The 24,533-nt window shown below is 37.2% G+C and overlaps 1 protein-coding gene across 1 annotated transcript in view; it reads right to left on the bottom strand.

Moving 5' to 3' along the window:
* Positions 1-24,533, bottom strand: part of SH3RF1 (SH3 domain containing ring finger 1) — a 92,953-nt gene that overhangs the window by 16,816 nt on the left and 51,604 nt on the right. The window contains exons 3-9 of the mRNA XM_075149358.1: positions 24,248-24,523; positions 22,778-22,873; positions 15,160-15,462; positions 14,129-14,239; positions 5,787-5,941; positions 3,243-3,413; positions 2,821-3,080 (exon numbers count right to left, since the gene is read on the bottom strand). Coding sequence (XP_075005459.1) covers positions 2,821-3,080; positions 3,243-3,413; positions 5,787-5,941; positions 14,129-14,239; positions 15,160-15,462; positions 22,778-22,873; positions 24,248-24,523 — 1,372 coding nt within the window. The remainder of the gene's footprint in view (positions 1-2,820; positions 3,081-3,242; positions 3,414-5,786; positions 5,942-14,128; positions 14,240-15,159; positions 15,463-22,777; positions 22,874-24,247; positions 24,524-24,533) is intronic.

The following is a 24,533-nucleotide window of genomic DNA, read 5'->3' as shown; positions in this document are numbered from 1 at the left end:
AAGTCCTTCCCCTCAGGGCTGCTCTCAAGCCATTCTCTGCCCACCGTGTATTTGTGCTTAGGATTGCCCCGACACATGTGCAGGATCTTGCACTTGGCCTTGTTGAACTTCACGAGGTTCGCATGGGTGTGTCAAGGTCCCTCTGGATGGCATCCCTTCCCTCCAGTGTGTCGACTGTACCACACAGCTTGGTGGTGTTGGCAAACTCGCTGAGGGTGCAGTCAAATTCCACTGTCCATGTCACTGACAAAGATGTTAAACAGTGCTGGTCCCAATATCAACCCCCGAGGAAGGCCACCATCACTGGTCTCCACTTGGATATCGAGACATTGACTGCAACTCTTTGAATGCGACCATCCAGCCAATTCCTTATCTACCAAGTGGTCCATCCGTCAAATCCGTATCTCTCCAAATTAGAGACAAGGATGTCGTGTGGGACAGTGTCAAATGCTTTGCACAAGTCCAGGTAGATGACATCAGTTGCTCTTCCCTTATCCACCAATGCTGTAAGCCTGTCATAGAAGGCCACCAAATTTGTCAGGCATGACTTGCCCTTAGTGAAGCCATGCTGGCTGTCACCAATCACCTCCTTATTTTCCATGTGCCTTAGCACAGTTTCCAGGAGGATCTACTCCATGATCTGGCCAGGCACAGAGGTGAGACTGACTGGGCTGTAGTTCCCCGGGTCTCCTTTTTTCTCTTTTTAAAAATGAGGGTTATGTTTCCCCTTTTCCAGTTAATGGGAACTTCACCGGATTGCCACGACTTCTCAAATCTGATGGATAGTGGCTTAGCAACTTCATCCTCCAGTTCCCTCAGGACCCGCGGATGCATCTCATCAGGTCCCATGGATTTGTGCACCTTCAGATTCCTTAGATGGTCTCGAACCTGATCTTCTCCTACAGTGGGTGGGTCTTCATTCTCCCAGTCCCTGCCTTTGCCTTCTGCGACTTGGGCGGTTAGGCTTGAGCACCTGCCGGTGAAGACCGACGCAAAAAAGTCATTGAGTACCTCAGCATTCTCCATATTCCGGGTAACCAGGTCTCTCGTTTCCTTCCGGAGAGGGCCCACATTTTCCTTAGTCTTCATTTTATCACCACCGTAGCTACAGAAGCTTTTCTTGTTGCCCTTGACATCCCTGGCCAGATTTAATTCTATCAGGGCCTTAGCTTTCCTAACCTGATCCCCGGCTGCTCAGACAATTTCTCTGTATTCCTCCGAGGCTACCTGTCCTTGCTTCCACCCTCTGTAGGCTTCCTTTCTGTGTTTGAGTTTGTCCAGGAGCTCCTTGTTCATCCATGCAGGCCTCCTGGTGTTTTTGCCTGACTTCCTCTTTGTTGGGATGCATTGCTCCTGAGCTTGGAGGAGGTGATCCTTGAATATTAACTAGCTTTCCTGGGCCCCTCTTCCCTCCCAGGCTTTATCCCATGGTACTCTACCAATGTCCTGGTTCCAGCTGGGACAGGGTTAACTTTCTTCCCGCAGATCCCTGAAGAGGCCAAAGTCTGCTCTCCTGAAGTCCAGGGTAGTGAGCTTGCTGTGCGCCCTCCTCGGTGCCTAAAGGATCTTGAACTCCACCATTGCATGTCACTGCAACCAAGGCTGCCCTGGAGCTTCACATTCCCCACCTTGTTGCCCCTCCTTGTTGGTGAGAACAAGGTCCAGCATACCACCTCTCCTCGTTGGCTCCTCTATCACTTGGAGAAGGAATTTATCATCAACGCATTCCAGGAACCTCCCGGATCGCTTATGCCCTATTGTGTTGTCCCTCCAACAGATATTGGGGTGGTTGAAGTCCCCCATGAGGACCAGGGCTTGTGAACGTGAGGCTGCTCCTATCTGTCTATAGAGGGCCTCATCCGCTCGGTCTTCCTGGTCGGGTGGCCTGTGGCAGACCCCCACTATAATGTCACCTGTCCCTGCCCTCCCTTTAATCCTGACCCATAAGCTTTCAGTTGGCTCCTCATCCATCCCCAGGTGGAGCTCCATGCACTCCAGCTGGTCATTGACATAGAGGGTGACACCCCCTCCTCGTCTCCCCTGCTTGTCCTTCCTAAAGAGCCTATATCCTTCCATTCCACTCCAGTCATAGGAGCCATCCCACCACGTCTCCATGATGCCAATAAGAGGCCTGCAGGCACGCGCATGTCTCTAACTCCTCTTGTTTATTCCCTATGCTACGGGCGTTTGCATAGAGGCATTTAAGTTGGGCCCCTGATGAAGCTGACTTACTGGCTGGAGTGGCTGGAATTCCTTTGTGCTGCTCTTCAGGTGTTCTCCTGCTGACCTGTGATCCTTCTCCAGGCTCTGGGCATCTATTGCTGGCACTGGCATCAAACCGGTAGGCGTAGGATGGATTGAGGTTCCCCTCCCCCGGAAACTTTAGTTTAAAGCCCTCTTCACAATTAGAGCAATCTGTAGCTGCTACGCAGTTAACATGAAAAAATAAGCTATGACTCAGATGTTCTTATCACTTGTATTACTATATGAATTGCATACAAGTGGGGAAGCTCAAAGAATGCCCCCATCCCAGATACTGCTGGAATAAAAAAAATTCCACCTAAAGTACTCGCATATAAATTCCCAACAATAGGAGTATGTACCTACACACAGTTGCTTAGAGGAGAATAATAAAAGATTCAACAATTCAGAGAGATATATTGTCATTTCAGAAAGCATTCAACTCTCAAAAACGACATTAAAAATGCCTTAAAAAACCAAACACATATTTACACATACCCTGACTCCAGCCACTTGCCCAGACAGACCCTACAGTCTACCACACATAAAAAGCTTTTTCTAAATTTTTTTTTTTTTTACCTGTTCTGACTGCATTGCGAGCCTGGTTGACTGTCATTTGTCCTGTCACATGCATAAGGACCTTGGTTTGTGGACTAGTTTGGATATGCGCTGCAGAAACCACAGCTGTGGGTACTGTGCTGGAGTTCACTGCCACACCATTCCCCTGGAGCTTCTGAGATGTTCCACTAGCAGTGGAAGGGCTGACCATAGTTACCACTCGTCCCGTTTGGCCAGCGGTAGACATGGGAACTTTTGTTTGTGATGCACTTGTCGCTGTCCTGCCAAAATTAAAAGCAAAACACTAAAACACAATTGAAAAATGAGCTAGTTACAAACACACGCAGCTCTTCCATTATCCAATTTTAGCATTAAATACAAGAACAGAATATTTTTGGACTTGAAACTAGATAAACTATTTAGACACTTGTATAAAAATATACCTTGTAACTGGAGCCACATAATTTCCAGGAAAAACACCAATCTTGCTTGTATGCATGGAAGTTCCCTTGAACCAGCCATCTTGACAGCGTTCAAACACTAAGAACATTTCTCCCTTCCGCAGTTCCAGTTCATCTTCTTTTCGAGGAGTGTAAGGGTATATAGCAATATACCTAAAAGACAGGAAAGTAGATGCAATGGATAAACCTAAAACAATTGAAAACATCACTTGTGTTTTCTGGCAGAGAGAGTTCAGTCAGAGATGAGAAGACATGGCAAAAAGGGTTATGTGTTAGTCGATCCATCATACTGTTGCAATATTAAAACAGAAGTTATGGTGGTATTAAGGGAAACAATGACCATCCTCCTAACTGCACTTTAATGTAATGTACAATACTTCTAATAAGATTGTCCAGTTTCTTAAGTTAGTGAAATTAATTAAATAGGTGTTTATCAGCTACAGATCCCAGCATATCCCACTTCTCTCTCCCTACACCTGCTTCTAGTATCTCTTACACTTTGTGACATGCCAACTTCCTTTTTTTTTGGAGGGGTGGGGAGCACGGAGAAGTTCCGTTAGTTGGGAGTGAAAGACTAGTATCAGAACTACTTTTCAAATTGCAAAAGTGGAGTCTCCCTGTGCAACTGCAGTGCCAAAAAAAGATACATTACTAGAACTTGAAGTCTATGGGTAAGGTAGCTACCAGTTATCCACTTGTAAAGGTTATTTCCTTTTTTTCCTTCTAAGCAACATTAATGCATAATACAGCGCATCTGAAATCACAGTGAGAGTTCACAAGCATTTCGGCGTTTTTCCTTTTTAAAAAGACATTCTTAGGAAAAAAAAAAGTAAAAATAAAACTGAAGCTCCTGCAGTTGCATGCTGGAATATTCCTAGAGAAGTCTTCAAATAAGATTGCACAATTTCCTATTATCACATTAAAAAGCGATACTGTTTTAACCACCACAGTGTTCTATTTTCTGCCACAGTTTGAACATAAGAAAACTGTTTAAACCGTTTATATAATTATGGATCCAGACCTATGGGAAATAGCATTCTAATAAATGACATTTTCTCAAAAAGAATATATTTTTCACAAGAGGTAGCCAATTGGGGTAGATGGGTAGAATATCCCTTTTTTGGAAAAAGGATCCACAATTACTTGCAGTGCTAGTCTTTCCCACTCCCCTTGTTACCCCAAGGGTAAAAAAGCAGCTTTACAGAACATTCTCTTGTCAAAATTGTCTCTTGTGCACAGTAATAATAGCATTAACTGTATCCTTCTCCTTTTTGCATTATATTTTTGTTCCTTGCTGACCACCTAGGAAACTTTGCATTATCTGCAAAAATGCTTTAAAGGCAATATAGGTACCTGGTAAAGCAAGTCCAAAATAGGCTTTAAAGGCAACATATGACACACTGGCAACAAAAGGCTTCACTTCACATGATTTAGGGTTGATCTACAAAGCCACATACTGAAGCTCTATGGGAAAGCAACTGATGTGCTTTAATTGCTGTTCATTATCTTCCCTATTAGTTAAATCATTCCAAATTTCATTAGTATCCTCCTATAGAGCAACCCTTTGAAGGTGGAGGATGGGAATAAATGAGATGGGAACTTGATTAACTGCACTAAGCACAATAATCCATAAGAAGCAGTGTTAAAATGCTTGACACCAAAGGAACAGCCCAAATCCAGATGCACCTGCTATACAAGAAGGGTGCTCTTTTGGAGTGGGAGGAAACCTGGTGGGAAGATAAAAATAAAGACACAGAACAAAAGCAGTCCTTGCATTATTCAAATGTGTCCTATTAGGTGGTTCAGCCACTCCTGAATTTTATTTTTTCTTCTATCGTTTTTATTCTCCAAGCTGCACACAAAGAAGTTTCCAAGAAGAAATATGTTGTCAGCAGCACATGTTAATATACAAAATATTTTCACCCAGAAGGATGACGCACATTTGCTTGTATTACAAGTGTGAAGACATAATGCTAACTAGCAGCTTTCTGCCTTCATTCCAAATTGCCACCCACTAATTAAGTGAACTCCAGAATCTTCAATCAAATTTCAATCGCAACTTACACAAGCAGTCTGACAATGACATGCTAATATAACAGTCTAAATGAAATACAGCGCTTTCTGTGTTTTGGCATAAGTTATTCCATACGAGAACAGCCTTTTCATTCCATACATAACAGAAAACATTGAATAAATTCACTCCAGAGTTTATCACTTGCGAGTTATGCAGTCTTCATCACTAACTCAAGGATTCATTCATCTTCTGCATTGTAAATACTTTATATTTTTGAAGTGAGTCCTTTCTATACGCAGCACCAGCTGATTATATTTACCTAAGACATAAATAATCCTCAGTATGAAGGGGATATCACCTTTATGTATGTTTTGCTGCTTTTGTTCTGAGTTGTATGCTTGGCTTTCTGGGAATTCTAGCAGAACATAGCCAGCTGGCATGATATAAGTACATGTGAAGTTATTGATCTTGTTCCATGTTTCTGACTGGCGAGAAGTTTCAATTTTACTTACACACTTGGACGAGTTTGTGGTCGCAAATGTGCTATTTGGTCAGCTGATCCTGATGTAGGCCTTTGTATTACACCGGCAGACTGAGGTCCAGAAGACGCCGATGCAATGATTGCAGCAGACAAGAGAGGTGGTGGCGGAAGTGGGGGATTCATATTCTGATTTTATGAGAACAAAAAAAATAGCAACAGATGATCAATATTGTTTGATGAGTTGAATCAGCTGCAAAAAAACCCTATGATATTCTAAGGAAATGGGAAAAAACCAGCCGAGTTCAGTATTCCTTTACCTACTGGTATGATATAACTCGAGAGTTAGGTTTGTGTGTATTTCTCTTTTTCCAATTTAAAATCTTGAAGTCTTGGCAGCTAATTAAGCAAATGACAAGCAATGTCTCAGCACAGGAAAAATGGAAAGCATTGTTTCTAATTATAACATCTTTAGGATAGGTCTCGACAAAAATTCAGAAGCCTTCCAGGAGGTAGATTTTGCATCCTACTGCTGACTGTACTTCAAAACATGATTGTTTTTGTACCCTGAAGCTGAAACATAATACACAATTCAGCAGCAGTGCACCCAAAACCACCCCTTCAGGGGGAAATTTTCTTTTGATGTATGGGTTACAAAAGCGAGCACAATATGAGACCACAGTCACTGAGCTATTGTTACCACTTTCTCCTATTCTTCCAGTTTAAAGAGTTAGCTTTTGAAATTCAGTATTATCAAGATTGGTAATCTTTAACAAACACCCCAGTAAAAAGGCACAGTTCCTTTACAGGCAGATCGTAATGGGGGTCCTGCCTACAGGCTTCTATGCCTTTTGAGAATCAATGGAGCAATTGTTACCTTCTGCTCTGTAAAGCCTCAGACAATTCTTTAGGACCTTGTGTACTGAACACTCCTGGGAAAAGTCTCTCACAAAAGGAGAACGCTTCCTTCCCCCCTTCCAAAAATAATTATTTGTGTTACAACGCACACAAAAAGAGTAATAAAAAACCTCCAACATTTGAAAATGTAAAACTGAATTAATTTCAAACATGATCTTTGACTTAATGCAATCCTTTAATACTGAAACAAAACTAAACCATGCCACTTCAGGATTAAAGACCATGTAACAAAAATATAAATTAACAAAATGTCCTGAAATACTGCCTGGCTCTTCCAGTACATCAGCATATAAATGCACAGCATTACATTATCAGTTTGGAAAATATATAATTGAACGTCATTTTAATTCCCCTCAAACAGCCTACTTATAAAGGTTTTTTTGTTTGTTTTTCTAAACAAAAACCTATAAGGAAAATAAGTTTTAGTTCTACACTGTGTGATTATTACCTCGCTGCATTTGGTGAAAGTGTTAATAAAAAGACAGCTCGCTGAACTAGTCTTACGCTGTCAAGACAAGTAAAGAACTGCATGATTAAAAGCTTTCAAATCTAGAGAAAACTGATTAACTCATATAGTTTTTCAGTCGAAATTCTTATGCTTAGTTATGATATAAATTGCATGGTATATTGTGAAATATTCCTATTTCATTTAAAGCTTTTTTTCTGATTGTACATTAACAATTTCTTATGACCAAATAGGTCTCCTGTATCTAACACAAAGCAGACATGACCTGCAGGAGAAACACCATTGTGAGCTTTGATGCTAATAGTTGAGTTATTTACAAGAATGGCAATTGCATTTCCTTCACATTCTAGATCCCCATCCATCCAACAATCTTTTTAAAATATCTTGATAATTCATATTGAAATACCAACATTTCTCTTTCAGTTGCTTTACAGCAGAAGTTATTTCCCCCTCCCAGTCAGCTTCAACAAATGTCTTAGCTGAAGCCAAGCTAAACGTGAGCATCTAACTTTTAGGCAACCTGTCTATAGAATATAAATTCAAATCTTATTTTAGGCATCTAAATTCCTTTATACGTGGTAGAACCTGTAAACCCACATTAGGATGGAAATCTTTAAAATTAAACCTATTCATGCACAATATCAAGGTTGTCATGATTCCACACTTCCTGCATCTCTAAAGGTATAAATGCTGGGTGTTGCATTTTTTAATATGAACGCACAATATACATTGAATTTGTAGCTGCAATAAAGGCACTATTTTAAGCTCTATTTTATTTAAAAATTATTAAAAATTATTAAAATTATTTTAAAAAGCTCTGTTTTATTCTGCTTTATTCTGCTCCTCTTCCCATGTCTATTACTATGGTAATGAAATCTGCAGTAAGCCACAGCCCAATTAAACTCCTAAAGACTTGGCAAGTACTTAGAAATCTAAATCAACTACCTGATAGGCTTTAGAGGACTAACGCTCCTCAGCTTGCACTGCTACAACTCGATAAAATAGATCCAAATGCTCTAACCAAGTTCTCAAGATGATTTCTGGGCAAGTAACCATTTTTCTACCTATTGAGAAACATACCTACCTCTAGAGCACAAGCTAGTTTTGATGGTTCCCATATTCAACATTCAGTGAAAAAATATATGCAAACCCCACGTGATTTAATAAAATATCCTTATCAAAATAATTAGAGTATTTTTATTTTAGGTAGTTGAGGGGGAAAAATTGAAAGTTTCTGCAACTACTTTTCAGACAATAAATGTACTTTCAAGCATATAAAACAGCAAATAAGTGATAATTTTTTTATTAATTGGAAGATGAAACATTAAATAATTTGATACTTAATTTATGTAAAAGCTTCAAATAGTACCTATACTCATGCTGTAGAAACTCATACATACTTCTAGGTTTAAATATAATTAGGCTGCATTCCCATATCAGTCAACTGAAGATCAATAATCAACTCACCCAAAGAACAACAAAAGGCACAGCTGTGGAAAAAAACATTCATTAACTGTCTTTGCTCCCACAAGGTCTAGGAAAAAATACATGACTTGCAAAATCCCCTGAGGGCTAACAAATTAAGGCTCATGTTTAACAAAATTCCTAAATTATAAATACATGTTATCAAGAACAAGCCTCTAATACAAAACCTCATCGTTTCTTTCAGCTGCTTCCTCTTCCCAACAAAAGTTGATTTGAATTTTTGTTGGTTAAAACTCAGACAGTTCTTACTTAAACCTCCTCCTGACTGACTTACACTATTGAATCAGCTGGAACTACATGAGAGAGCACTAAATGCCATCAGTACACTATAACCCTCACAGCTTGTGCCTCATTAATAATAATTCAGGCTACCTTATATACTTCGACATACAGGGGCATTTTTTTTGTGTGTGAGGGCAAGAGAACAGGACCAGAAAAAACAGGGATTTTTTTAAGTTTTGAAACCTTCAGCACGTAAGTGAATGTAAACCATCCAAATATAAACCATCTATTTCTGCTAGTTAAGTGCACATGCCAAGACACCATTTCAAAGTCAACATATTCAATCTGCCGAAGTAGCAATATGGATATCTAGGTGGATTGCAGTCCAAAATACTTTTAACTTTGCAAGAGACTGTAAAGGCAGAATGAAAGGAAGGTTAAGTTATCTGTTGTTGCTACATTCTGTTTTTCTTCTGCTGCTTTTGAATGTAACTCTAACTTTGCTGTGGTATATTTTGTCTCTGTTTTTCCCATATCATGGTTCAAATCACATACTTCCTTTAAGAGTTTTTTCAGCAAAATCTATGGCAACTAGATCTCCTCCATTAGATAACTACCTTATAAATTACATCCAAGAATTTCCTCCCAAGTAAATGAGCCCTAAGATAATTGTATGTGCATATTTTCACCCAACAACTATTGAACTTGACATCTGCTATTTATATTTTTATAAAGAACTTCAAATATACTAAGCACCTACAAGGTTCAAAAATGCCAGTGGCCAAGAAGAGCAGACCAATTAATGCCCCCATTAAGGGCAAAGTTGTGGTTTGAAGTCCCAGAGAACAGTGTAAGTGATGATATCACAGTCAAAAGCCTCAGCTGTGAGAAGTTTGTCTCAGTTCACAGCTTCTTCAATTTCAAAGAATCAAACCTCAAAACACAAAACAAGAATTAATGCTGCTGGCTAAAAAACTAGGCTAAAGAACTGCTGCTGTAAAATAAAACTTTAAAATAAATTATCACAGGTTTTCTGAACGCTAATTAAAATTTGCTTAAGTGATACAAGCACCAGATAGTGTATATGGTCACTCAACAAAAGCACTCTCATTCCTAAGTCTTGTTTGCGTCAATTTTGGCTGCAAATTTGTAAATTACTTACTTCATACAACATTTGGTACCAAATAGCATCTACAAAAGATTATTATGGACAAAATAAAATTAATACAATTGGCATTTTTTGAACCAACATAATATTTCCCAAAGTAACAATGTAACAAATTAAAATGTGATCCTATACAAGTACACAGGTAAAAGACTCACAGCCTCCTTTGGGCTAGGAATTAATCTCAACTGTCTTAGAGAAACTTGCTACCCAAAAAGACAGCTCAAAGTATCTCCTCTTAACAATAAAAATGCCATCTTTCTTACAGAAGATAAGAGAAGACACTAGCTTTTCTTTGCTTCTAGATTCAGGATAGATAAATGTAGCAAATATGCATAAATTCAGGATTTCTGTAAAGGAATATATCCTTCTCCTCTTCACTGTTGGGGAATCACGCTCATCCTCTCTGATGTCTTATTCCTCCCTTAATCTGAGTTTGGCGTGAAGTAAAAGAAGTTGCATAAACAGCTTGCTCTCAAAGAACAATCAATTACTTTAAATAGTGTTATAAACACCAAAACGATTGACAGGACGAAGATCCAATTAAACCATCTCCATGCTAATGAGAAACTCTCCCTGTTCCTATCAACTCCCTTGTCATTTGCTTAGTATTCAGAAATGAAAAAAAAACTCAAGGGAGAAGCTTAGAGAAATGCAGGAGTTTATACTTACAAAAGTAAAAAATACAAAAGCAAAAGGACTCAAGCCAACCACTTCTGATGTATTAAATAATACAATCACAATTGTTCTGCAGCTTAAAATTAATCCTCAGAATGTCAGGGAGGATATTTCCAGAAGGGAAACATCTAAAGAGACAAGAACATCACTTCCTCTCTTAACCGGTCACAACTGTTTTGCACATTTCTAAAATTAAAACCAGAGTTTATGAAGCAAGAGGAAAAGTAGACGTAAAAGACACACTTCACAGTCTGTGACTATAAACTGCATCATCATCTAATATCATCTATAGCAAAAGAACATAGGAACGACTTGACTGTAGCCTGAGCTGCCAGCCTGTATTTTAGTCATGCTGAAAACAAGTCAAGAAGAAACAGAACATTATGTACAGAAGGTTATCGACTTTTTTAAAGAGGGTGGCAGAGAATAACTCAGATTCTCAATGGGAATTATATGCCTAACTGGAAACATAACCAGGAACATGGTTATCACAAAGAGAAAGTAGCACTCCAGGATACAGGACGATCATGTGGCAGGAGTTTCACTCCATGCTGCATTTAGCACTGTAATTTAATTCCTGTGGGTACCAATGGTGAGATCGCTTTTGAACAAGCTTATGCAACTAAAGCACCCGAGGTGGTTTAATGACTTTGCACCAGCACCAAAATAAAGTATTTTTCCATGTTGGCATCAAAGAAAGAACTACTGATGCTTAATAATAAAAAAAGTGTTTGTTATCGAGAGGAAAAAAAAAGAGCAACTTCTGACAGAACTTTTGAAATTACGCTTTGAATCCTGCCTACCCCATCTTCTCCAAAATATATCTCATCCACAAATCAAATAAATTACTCAATGTTTGCAGCATATATGTTAGCTAGACTTGTATTCTGCCTAACAGCACAAATGATAACAAAACTGATTTTGTTTGCTCAGTTCTCACAGGTATTTTCTGAAGGACAGGATGAAAGAAGTGTAAAAGATGACATGGATTAGTACATAAACAGCTAATTGTTTCTAGTATTAGATACACCTTGTATGCAGAAAAAGGACCTGGGGATCCTTCCTGGTTGAACATGAGCCAACAATGTGCCCCTGTGGCAAAGAAGGGTAACGGTACCCTGGGCTTCATTAGGAGGAGTCTTACCAGCAGGTCAAGGGAGGTGATCCTTCCCCTCTCCTCAGCGCTGATGAGGCCAAACCTGGAGCACTGTGTCTAGTTCCGGGCTCCCCAATAGAAGAGACACATGGACATACTGGAGAGTCCAGTGAAGGGCCACTAAGATAATGAAGGGACTGGAGCATCTCTCCTATAAGGAAAGGCTGAGAGGGCTGGGACTGTTCAGCCTAGAGAAGGCTCAGGGGGATCTCATCAATGTATATAAGTACCTGAAGGGAAGGTACAAAGATGACAGAGCCATGCTCTTTTCAGTGGTGCCCAGTGAAACAGAAACTGAAGGTTCAGTCTGAGTATCAGAAACAGTTTTTCACTGTGAAGATGACCGAGCACTGGCACAGGTGGTCCAGAGAGGTTGTGGAGTCTCCATCCTTGGAGACATTCAAAAGCTATCTGGACACCGTCCTGGACAACTGGCTCTAGGTGGCCCTGCTTGAGCAGGGAGGTTAGACTAGATGACCTCCTAGAGGTCCCTTCCAACCTCAACCACTCTGTGACATTAAAATATGAATCTAAATATAAGGAGATTATTAATTGGTTGGAGATTAACATACATTTAACAGTAGGATTGCACAGATGATCCACAGATTGAAGGAGTTGTTAACAATAAAAGGACAGCGCAACCTCCATTATTCAGTAAGACAGGGCAAAAGCACACTCTTTGTATAACTGTCAATAAGAAGGTCATCTGTCTGAAGAACAAAGAATGTAAAATACATTTACTTGGATGACAGCAATTATTACATCATTATTGACGATGAAAATTTGTGGGATCATGGTGGATATTTAGCTGAACGTAAACTTTGTGCTACACTCAGGCCAAATGAATGGATGCAAATTCTCAAGATATAAACATCAGACTAACAGGATAAAAGTAAAAGGGTCATACTATCAATATTTTCATCACTGAAAATGACTGTGCAGTACTGTACCCAGTTCTGGAATGAGCTTACCATGTGCTTACCATGCCAGAAGGAAGTACTGGAGATAATTCAGAGAACAACAGCATCATAATTTTAAGGACTGAAAAATGTAGGAGTCCCAAAGAATGTTGTCAAAATGCAGCCTCTCAGCTGTGACCAAGCCACACCTAAGCATTTACTTAACAAAAAGTTGATAATAGAAGACAGACAATTCTGCCTTCAATTTTGCAGACAAATGTGTAAAATGATCCAAGTGCCAAAAGTTGAAAACAAAACCAGACAAATTTAGCAGCAAGGCTATTCATCATGTTTTACTTGCTTTAAAAGACTGCAAGCATAATTAGACACCTAAACAAGATCAAGCCTTGGGTTTTTTTGTTTGGGTTGTTTGTTGGGGGTTTTTTTAGTGGTTTGGTTTTTGTTTGTTTTTTTTTTTAAACTAAGTGGAGATTTATTATTCAACTGTGCCCCCCCCAAAGGTTAGGGGCACGATTTTTGGACTTGAAACAAGAATTAAATTTCAAGAATTCCTATGATCAAAATCAAGGCTTATTAAGTTCCCTTGAATATCTCTGAAAACTGGTATCCACTGGTATCCTCTACTGCAGTCAAGGTCAGGCTCTGATAAGTGCGGTATGATATAGGACATTCCAGAGCTTCTCCACCACAAACATAGCAAGATAAAGAATTTCAGTTGGTTTTGGAATGAAATCCTGCACTTTTTGAAGACAATGTCATTTTCTTTGTCCAAAGGAAACAGCACTGCAATCTATTCCTTCCTCTAAAAGATGGCCATTTGCAACAGTTTTTCATATTGATCTCCAGGAACCTAACTTGGACATGCTAGATATGTTCTTCATCTGCCACAGGCATACACACAACAAAAATCATCTTATTTAATTAGGAGAAAGCAGAGGTTTGAAACTTATTTCAGGGAATCTTGATAATATTGAGTTAAGCAAGACAGAAATACCTGGCAGCTGTGGTCTCAAGTTGATGTTTTTTTGTAAGATCTTGCTTGTTTCCCCTAACCTCCCCCCCCAGCATAATCTCTTTCCTACTCATGCTGGAAAGAAACACTGTTCTAGAAGGAAGTATGCTTCTTGTGTTTACTACAGAGAAATGACAGAGGAAAGCTGGAGAAATGGATATGTATGACAGGATGCAAACATTATTGTATCAATAATGATTTTGCTGTAGTTCAATTTATTCCATTGTTTATCACATAGACAATCATTATAAAATCATCATTTCAAATCAGTGTATCAGAACTTGAGGAAAAAAAAAAAAGACTGTACAGACCAAAAATAAATGGGAAGGCTGAGTTTTCTTACACAGTACTTACACCAAGAGCAGCTTGGTAGGTAACTTCTGATGGGAAGGTAAATGAAGGCCCTGTTGTGACTGGGCTGCTAGGAGGAGGAGTCACAATTAGTCCCGTAGTACCGATATGAACCTGTCAAAGAAAAAAAAACCAGCAGAGTCAGTTCTGAGTAGTTTAATAAGAGCTGGTTTTGACACAGCTGTAAGCTTCATGGTCAAAATCACCAGTACTCTACTATCTGTAACTTTAGACTAGAACTAATTTTTTATTAGATACTCATACAAACAGTATTGGATCACACTGCTCACTCTTTTTTTCCCCTGACATTTCAGAAACTTTGGAGATATATTGAACTAGCAACGTGAAACACACTTTTACCAATGTCAGTTTTCTTTTTTTCCATAAAAGGTTGTCAGATCCCAAAGACATGCAAATAAAACATATTTACTAGCTCATGTAAAATGACACCAACACTTATTAGTCTCCATTGCTATCTCTTCTCCCAAAATGTAATCTCTATGTGAAACAGACAATTGTTCACAAACTAGTGTAGCTTGTAACTAAAAGCTTTGAAGAAACAGGAGATTACAAATAAATAAAGCCAGATAAATATTTCTACTTATCACAATAAGATTAATATGGTACATTCCTGGAATTCATGTAATTTTCAAGTTGAATTTACCTTTTACTTGCATGCGCTTTATTAATATCCAATATTATATTCCATTCAGAAAAAACCCAAGAAATTAAATCACTCCAGTTTCTAGTTTCCACAGTTTAATAAAAATCTTTGTGGCACTTAAGAAATTAACAACTATGAAAAAAAATTAGCTTACAAGACCAAAAATATTTGCTATCATTGTATAAGAAGTGTTGTAAAATGTTTTCCTTAAATGCTGTCATGTTGGAAGATAAACTTCGTGAAAGTGTACATGAATGTTAATTACATATAATTAATAATTTGAAGTAAGTAATCTGACAAGATCAGAAGCCTCTATAGTTATTTAAAAAAAAATACACACATTATTTATATTTGATTTCATGTAAATTACCTGAGAAGGGGCGCTACAGGAAAGTCCCGTCAGCTCACTTATGCGGGCTGCTGCGGTTGGGTTGCTGGAGCTAATGAGGACAGGAGGACTAATTTCCATTGAGTGGCGATTCTGAGAAGATTGTGAAGACTTGTTGGACATAGTGAGGGAGGTAAAAGAGTGCCGTTTTTTGGTGTTTTTCTTAGTATCGGTGTGCTTTTGGGTTGAATTGTTGTGGGCTGTCCCAGAGGTACCTTCTCCAGAGTCAACAGCAGAACCTGAGGGCTTATCCAATTCTATCAGCTGTTTGGCTGCTGTGTTAAACTACAAAAGATAGTCACACATGAGTATTTTTTTATTTATAAAAGTCACCTGAATATAACAAAAAAAAATCTTTCCTTTTATTCATAATATCATAGAATTTAAACCATGCAACTTAAAACTGTGACATACTGACCTACTCTACAAATTAGTCATTACACAGTGACAAGTTTTTCACTACAAACGTAACACACTTACTGTTGGGCTGGTGTGGAGGTAAGATTTCAATGAAGAAAGGACATTATGCTCTAGTCCAGCCATGGATTAATTCAGCAATATCCACTGCCTGTGTTATCTAGAAGTCAGACTAAATCACAGTGGTCCCCTTTGACCTTATAATATAAAAATCAGTATTGCAAAATTTCTTGAATGTTCATTTCATTTTACGCCTTTTTTGTTCTGTTTGTGAGTACAACATAAGCCCACACTTTTGCATGTGGGCTCTTGAAGACATTCCTCCTCGTATCCCTGGTTATTTATGCACATATCTTTAACACTACCAGTAGTAAAAAACAGGCTTCCTAAATGCAGGTTTAAGAACATAGCAGGACAGACTAAAGACCCAGCTAGATCAGTATACTGCCTGACAACAAGTAGCTATTCAAGTATAAGACAGTATAAGGAGAAAAGAAACGTATTGGCAATTTTGTGGAAATATCTTCTCAGCTTCTGAATTTTCTAATGCAGAGGTAGCATCTCTGTGCCTAAGAGCTTGCAAATGGATTTTTCTTTTTTTAAGCTTAGCTAATGAATTTTTGTTCACAATGAAATTTTCTATTTGTTAATTTGTTACAACAATATTATATTAAATGCAAAAAAATCCTTCCTTTCCAATGAAGAAATATGGAATCCCACACATTTTCTTCTTACAATGAAATGCAAGCTATGTAAGAGAGGGGAAAACAAACAAACAAACGAAAACTCCTACATTTTTCACAAACCCTTTATTTCCAGAAAATCTTACTTATATTTTAGAGCTATTGGAAATAATAATGTCAGAACTCTCATTTATTCATGAGCTGAAATAACACCAGCACCAGTTTTCTGAACAAGTTAACTAATGTTAATATGTACCACTAAATATGAATACTGTTACTTGGATAAGTGTAGCCAATTACGAAGAGGGGAAAAATCTTTTCTGAAGAACATCAGGATGAAGGAACAGTACTATTTCTGTTCTTCAGCATATTATTTCTTCTATTTATTTTACCCATTTTTCCACAAGAATTAAGATACCTACTATGCTCATGAAGAGTTTTAAAGCAGTATTTTACCCCATCAAAACTTTACTAGACAATAACACATCATTAATCTGATAGCATCAACACCGATTTAAATGCAGCTCCCACAAATGATAACAAGTTATACCCTGAACACTTTCGTATCTCTGAGGACAAGTAGCTATATATAAAGTGGTACAAAAGAATAAAGAATATATATTTTTTTAATATGGAAAAGGTTTTCAAGTGGTACTTGAAAGATGAGATCTGGAAGGAAATTCCATGCATATACAGAAGAAATAGACAAAGTTCAAAACTAGAACTACTGGAACAATGAGGAATTGACATAAAAACCTACTAGGATGTAACAGCAGGAAAATTATTAAATGCCTGAAGAGGAAGAACTACCTAGAACATACTGCAGTGGAAGAGGGGCATAACGGGGGATTTGAAAAAGGATACGAAGATGAGAATGTAGAATTTTTTCCTAAATGTTCTTATTGTTGGTCCTTTAGAAGGCGGCTGAAGAGAACAGGAAGGATAAGAGAAGACAAGGTCACAGTAGTAAACATTCCTAAGAAAAAGGTGGACATTAGATTTTCCTTCCTGCTAATACTGGACGTGGATCATACGGACAAAATAATTTTGTACCACTTGTATAGTACAGAAGACATAACCATACAGCTTTCTCCAATTAACTTGCAAGTCCATTATATAGATAATTTTTTTTTTATTTATTAAATTTTAAATTTTGAGCGAACGTACTTTTAACAGACCGGTGAAAACAACATTATTTTATCACAGAACACTAATATGAGGCTAAGGATACGAAACAAGTAGAAAATAAACCAAAAAAAGCCTACTCTGCTACTTATCTTGTCAGGGTCTTATCCTTCATCATGGAAGAACACGTAGGCTTTTCAAAGACTAATCATTTTATGTATTTTGCACATTTTATTTTTTCCAACTCAGATTGAAATTCTTCATATTCTTCCTGAGAATCTGTGTATTCCATATTGTCTTATACAATGGCTGCAACCACTTCTATTCTTACCTAATCTACTCCCTTATTTAGCAAAGAGCCTGTTCACAAATTACACAGATCAGAGAAAGAAAAGCAGTACTCATTTCTAAAACAAGAACTACCTAATAAGAATAGTTAAGGGATCATCCAGGAGTAAAAACCAAAACCAAAAGCCACGCTGCTAAAAGTACCCCGAGGTACCTGTTACACCTAATTATGTTTGTTTACCTCCTGAAGCTATTAATGCCTGCAGAATCTGATTACTTCTATACAGTGAACAACCTATTAGAGAAAAGTTAAGGCTCGCCCATGGGATTGATTCAAGACTGATTCAAATATAAGCAACGTACTGAGCTTTCTCATGTAGAGAAGAAAGCACAGGACAGTAGCATGAACCTTAACATGGAAGTGAACTGATTACTGGCCTTTTCATAGAAGCAACCTGAGGACAGTAATAGTGGCAAAATACTTTGCAGAGTACAGTTTACTTCTTCCTTGAGAAAAGAAATGAAGAACTTGCATGCATTCTCTAATGAAATGGCTAGCAACCATTCAAGGTCACCATGGGAATGCATCCCACTCATGCTATAAAGCGTTTCAATACAGCATTCCTTTCTGCAACAGATACCCCTGTATCTATTCCCACATTTTCTGCATCAGTTGTTTTCCCGAACAGATGTATTTGAACTGAAGCTTCTTTACTTTAACTTTTACATTCACTCTTACTTGTTTTTCCCATTCAGCAAAATCTTTGCTGTAACAGGTAGCCTGAAATCCAATTCCCCTTCCTGCCAAAACCCAGGAAACAGAACAACTTTCCAAATGGGGCAAGACAGAGGCAGCCGGCTGAGCCGCGTCTCAGTGCTGCAGCAGGGGTCAAGGCTAGCAGACAGGTTTCTGCCTGCTTGCAGCCGTCTGGAGAAATTATCAAGTAGACTACCATGCAACACTTCTTTCAAGGTCTCTTATAGTTGTGCTTTACTATACTTACTTTACAAACGAATTCAGGTGTTCTTCACTCACACGTAGGTAGTTAGAATTTAAATAGCATCACTTTCTGAAGTGATCCCTTCTCCCTCAAATGATCTTTCTATTCATATTCATCCAAAATTTTTATTTATGCAATTTTACTACATCACCGTACGTCAAGGAGTTATTTTTCCACAGGACCAACACTATTATTAGTCAAATTTCTAGACAACATTTCACTTTCACATATATTTGGAAACAAAGGAGTAAAGTATAAGTGGAACTAAGGTAAACATTGTCCTTATTTGACATTATTATTTTTTGCTAAGCATCATCCTGGAGGATAGGCAATAGCTTAGAAACCTAAATTCAGCTTTGCAATTAAAGTTTCGGAACAAATGTATTTTGTCCAAACCAGTGGAAGAATAATTTCACAAATGTTGAACAGATCACAATCATGAGCAAAGATGCGTTTATGCTAATTTTTTAAACAAATGAAATAGTTCTGCATTGCAGTTTTTGTTAGGGAAATTAATCAAAACTATGATGCTCAGAAATTGTCATTGGAATGATAACATTGAGATTATCACATTCAAATATACTGGGGACTAGACTATAATTTTCTACTCAAAATTAACAATCTCGGTTTTCAGGCATAATATACAACATTCACTTTTTACATAAATTTTCTGTTTTAAGGTCCAGTCAGGCAAAACAGTCAAAAAGTAGAGGAAAGTTCCCATAAAAGGTTTTATCTTATTCTTCTGAGTTAGTATTGTTACAAAAGTCTGATTTTTTTTTCTAAGCACTTTAAATCAGATCACATCATTTAACAGTGATAGACAAAGTTTAGCCTATTAAGTACAACGTTAAAAAGACCATGCTAGAAATCCAGCCTAAAATCCAATCTAAAATGTATAGACACAACAAAAAATAAATATGTTTTGAAACACTCCTGTTTGGTACAGGAGAGGCTAATAAAAAACCCCAACCTCACACACCAGATACATAAAATTGTATGTTCCCATTGATTAAAATGTCATGTTAACTGATGGATGCAGTAGTATAACATGCCAATGAACTTAAAATTCTAATACAGTGAATGTTTAGATCGTTTGGGGTTTTTTTCCCCCTACATTTCTATAAGATTGTTTATAAATAAAGCTAGAAGAGCTGGATTAATACAAAGGTGTTTGCCAGTTGTTCATGTTAACTTGGGAAAACAAAAGCTGTCATTATTTTCTACTGACATTTTGATTGAAAAGTGATTCCTTTTCCCTGATTTTTCTTTTTCTACTCTGGGCGTTTGTATTTTTCTAGTTGTTCTGTATAAGTGCTGAATAACTTGTAAAAATTGAAATCCTTTTTAGATTTGGAGTGTGTTTACTAACTGCTAAACCACCAAAAAATGTCAAATTTTAGGTCTTTCTAAGAAATGTATATTGTACCCAGAAATGTACTCCACATAGAAAAATCCTAATACTATCTGTTTAGTTCTGATTAATCTTTCTTTTTGGAACAGAGATAAACATAAGTGTTATGAACTTAATCATATGAGTTTCTAGACTCACTGCATTTTAATTCGTCACTGTGCAAGAACCTGGTTGACCTGCTTTTAATGCAAGCACGTTGAAATTCAATCAGTCAAAAGTCTAGTAATTTAGATATGCTAATCAGGTCTTACTTTAGTAAGAGGGTTTGTTTGGTTTTAGCACTTCTTAGAAAGTAGAATTTCATTTTTTACTATGTTTTGCATTATTTATTTTTCATTTGCAGATAGAAGTAATTTTTTCACACTGCTATGTGTCTACAGATAAACACATAATGTTTTGTGACTCAGTTAACAAACTATACTTTTAATGGAATCACTATTAAAATTCCTCTCAAAATGTTTTCAGTCTTAGCTTTTATTATTACCACAAATTCAGTAAGTGAAAGCGATATAAAAGAATAGAGCAGACTAGCAATCATTGAATCATAAACTGTTCCTCCAGGTAAAAAGTTGTCCTCAAATATAATCAGAATTTTTCATGGACTTCAACATACGTAAGGTTTATGCTGTGACCTCATCGTACAAGAAACATCGCAAGTGTCAGACCTATACAAAATAAACATTGCAGACTACACTCATTTTAAAGTTAACGATTTCAGAAAATCTCCAGTAAATGCAGCTACTAATTCACATTTTTAAAAGAAAAAAAAAAAGAGGTTGTGGACTAACATACACAAGGCAAAGATATGTCTGTCATTACGACAAAAATAGGCAATAATTACAGGATTGGGAAATATAACTAAAAATGCCATATAAAAAAAAATACCTAGAAAATATGAATTACTTCTCATCTTCGGTGTCTTTAATAATATCATACGTAACAATGGTTTGATATACTTGTTATACTTGTTATCAACTGTCTGCATATTTTCCAGAACAATAGTTATATAATCTCAGAAAACAGGTATTTCAAAATTCAAATTGATAGTTTTCTGCATACCTCACTGCTCTTCACCACAGCATGTGTTTCGGTTTAGTATATAATAAAAAAAACCCCACCTGTCTGATCTGAAGTATCTCTTTGGATATTATTTATCATTCTAGATTTCCCATATCATTTTAGTGGGGATTTGCGAGTGTGTACATAAGTGCTTGTGCCTGTTCTAAAAGGTTTAATTGAAGATACATTTTCTTAGTTGATGGAATTTGTCTGAAAACATCAACAGTGAAGTACATTTTGTGACCGACTATCACTTTTACATAATTTTTTTCAGGAGTGTATCTCCATTTTGCAAACTTTTGTAGAGATGGAAACAGAGCTGTTAGCTAAATAGTTAGCCCAAGTGGCAGCCCTAGGAAAGGGCTTTTTCTAACTTGGCTAAGTGATTTAGTTTTAAAAAGCACCACAAAAACCTTTACTGGCTGAACTGACGGGGCAGTTAACTGCAAGGAGCTAGGAAGAGCCAGGGGCAAGAACTTCTTAAACTGGCTTTTAAAAACTTCTTAAACTGAAGCCAGAATTGCACTAAGCAGGTTGAAACTCTTTTGGTTTTGTTGTTGTTTTTTTCAGTCATGTGAAAGTTTCTATCCCCAGATATACAGATCCTTATATCAACTTGATCCTTACATCAACCTATAAAAATGAATATACAGGTTTTTCCTTTAAAAAAAAAAAAAATTCTATGTTGGTTGAACACAATCATTTTTTAAAAATTTCCCATCACATCAGGGCATTCAGAAATTGAATAAATAAAACCTGACTTGATTCTGAGTATGGTTACACATTTCTTCTGTGACCTGAGGTACATATTTCTCATCCCACAGGTAATGTGAAAATACTTTTTGCTTTCATCGATCTGCCTCACTTATTTAAATAAAATCTCTTCAGTGGGAGAAGTGTATCTTACCAAGTATCCATAGCATACCTATCAGAAAAAGACAAACATTATTCCAAACCTCTGTATCTTTCTGTAATGCAAATTTTAATAATCATTGTTGCAGCTGTACACACTGTTCTTAATCACATACGTTCTTCTAGATAGAAGATATAGCTTTCAACTGTTAAAAGGTTGGGGAAACTTTCTCAACTGCTACCCCTCATTGTAAATTATCATATCACATATGAGAAATGCAGGAAGATACAGAAGATTTTATATAAGGGTCTTTTGGATGTAAAAGTCAATCCTTTAGCTGCTGAACAACAGCCTATATTCTCTGACTTTCTAGTTGTGCAATTTGGTTTTGAGAGGCAGGTATTAGGGACAGCGCAAAGCTTACTATTTCTCCGACTTGCTGATTGCTTTCATTTTGCGGTTAAGTGTGGTTTGTGATTGACTGCATGACTTCAGTATTAAGAAGAAAATACAGTGACTGCCTCCAAGTACTTTCACTCCAATTCCATTCAGTGAAAACAGGTATCAAATAGCTAAGTAAAAATCACTGGTTCAACTGCTGAAGGAATTAACTTTCTCAAAATAAGCACACAGATCTTAGATTATTTTAGGTCTGAGACTATTTACATCTCAGGTTATTTTAGACTCATCACCGGTACTGATTATTTTTCCTCTTAGAAAATGAAATACACAACCTTACTGAGGGCCCAACTTTACTCACCTCAACATATGAAATTGGAAATATTCCTATCTTGTCAGCCAGCATTCCTTCTGCCCAGTTTTCATCCACGCGGCGAATTACAGTCAGAACATCATCCTGTGTGAACATGCAGTGATTATGTCTCCCAGCTCTAATTAAACTTCTAATTTAATTTCCCTCCATAACGCATGGCTAATCAGAGAAGGCGGTACATGGACAAGAACCGCAGAAAAGGCCCTCTGTAACAAGAACATGCCGCTTTTGGGGTTGAAGTCGGTTCCAGCAGTTCCTTTTCCTATTTTGTCAGAGGTCAGCTAACTGTCCGCAGCTAATCTCAGCCAACTGAAATCTGTCCTTACTGCCAGACTTCCTGCCCTGTTCAGTCCATGGTATTCATCAGCCCCCCTTTAAGTCCTTGGCATTAATCAACAGAACCTCAATCTTCGTCCTTCTCAACTGACTCATTACCTAATCTTCCCTAGATCTTGCTTTTCTACTTAAGAACACTGGTAAGTGATACGATTTCTTTCACATCTACACGGAGCATTTGGATTAAATATGGTTTTGAGAATGTTACATAAAAAAAGGATGTACGTGCACATTAAACATTGCTCTCGCTTATACTGAGATACCTAATTGTTTCATATGCAAGTTAAAATATTTGGAAACATATATGCTTACTCAAGTGAGACTGCAGATTTAAAAAAAAAAAAAGTTTGCCAGCAAGTTAATCAAAATATGCACGCTAACGCCAATCATTCTCCAGTATTGCTGTTCTGTGTTGTAATAAGCATTGTCTGTCCACATGTTAATATCTTTCCTTTTTAGAATTTTAGCCATCCTTTTCATTTTTAATAGGCAAGGGTAGAAAAGTGATTAGCTCACATTTGATGTTGCAACATTTCTGTGCAATCTGATAAACTAAAGAATCAGAAACTGAAAAAAAGGAACAGCTCTGATTCATGTTAAAACTCTTTATCATTATGTGCCTTGCAAGACAGAAAATTAATTACAGTAGAAACAATATAAGAAGAAACATCATATTTTCCAAAAGGCAATTAGTAATATTTCAGAACGACAAAGTTTAGTAGTACTTTGTGTCTCGTATCTAGATCCTAAAAATGTTGCTTACTAAATGCAAAGCTGAAAATAGTACCAACTTCAACAATTTAAAATGAGTGTTTCTTTAGAAGATGGAACACTTTTAATTCATTACATAGGTTATGTCTCATAAATTAAGAACATTACTACTGCAATTATGAAAAATTGCATTCTCAAAAATAAAACCTCAGAGAAATTATATGTAATTTAGGAAGAGAAGGAAAGCAAAACTAATCAACATAGGAGAAATACCTGCAGAATTACTTGCCCTTTCCATATTTGTGCAGCTCCATTAAAAAAATGCAGACAAGACTACAGAACAGTCTTATTATTTCTTATCCAAGAGTATGAAATTATTAAACGAAAATAATAATTTTATTCTGTTTTTACCTTTGCAAATGGTAAACAGTCTTTATCTGCTTCCTTGTCTTTTACTTCAAAGTCATAAAGTGCTTTGCACTGAGGCGGAGGTTGAGGTAAAGGTTTAATAATCTGAACAAAATTGGTAGGAAAAAAGCCATGGATGCCATTGACTTCTCCATGATACCAATTTTCATCCACCTGTCGACGCAAAATGATGATGTCTCCTTTACTGAATTTAAGATCTCCAGGTTCTTTCCCCTCGTAGTTATACAATGCTTTGGCACATGGTAACTGAGGTACACCCTAAAGAAGA

Source organism: Calonectris borealis, chromosome 4 (assembly GCF_964195595.1).
Source record: "Calonectris borealis chromosome 4, bCalBor7.hap1.2, whole genome shotgun sequence".
Classification (NCBI taxonomy): domain Eukaryota; kingdom Metazoa; phylum Chordata; class Aves; order Procellariiformes; family Procellariidae; genus Calonectris; species Calonectris borealis.
Note: the sequence above shows the minus strand (reverse complement) of the source record. Positions and strands in the feature narration are given on the sequence as shown.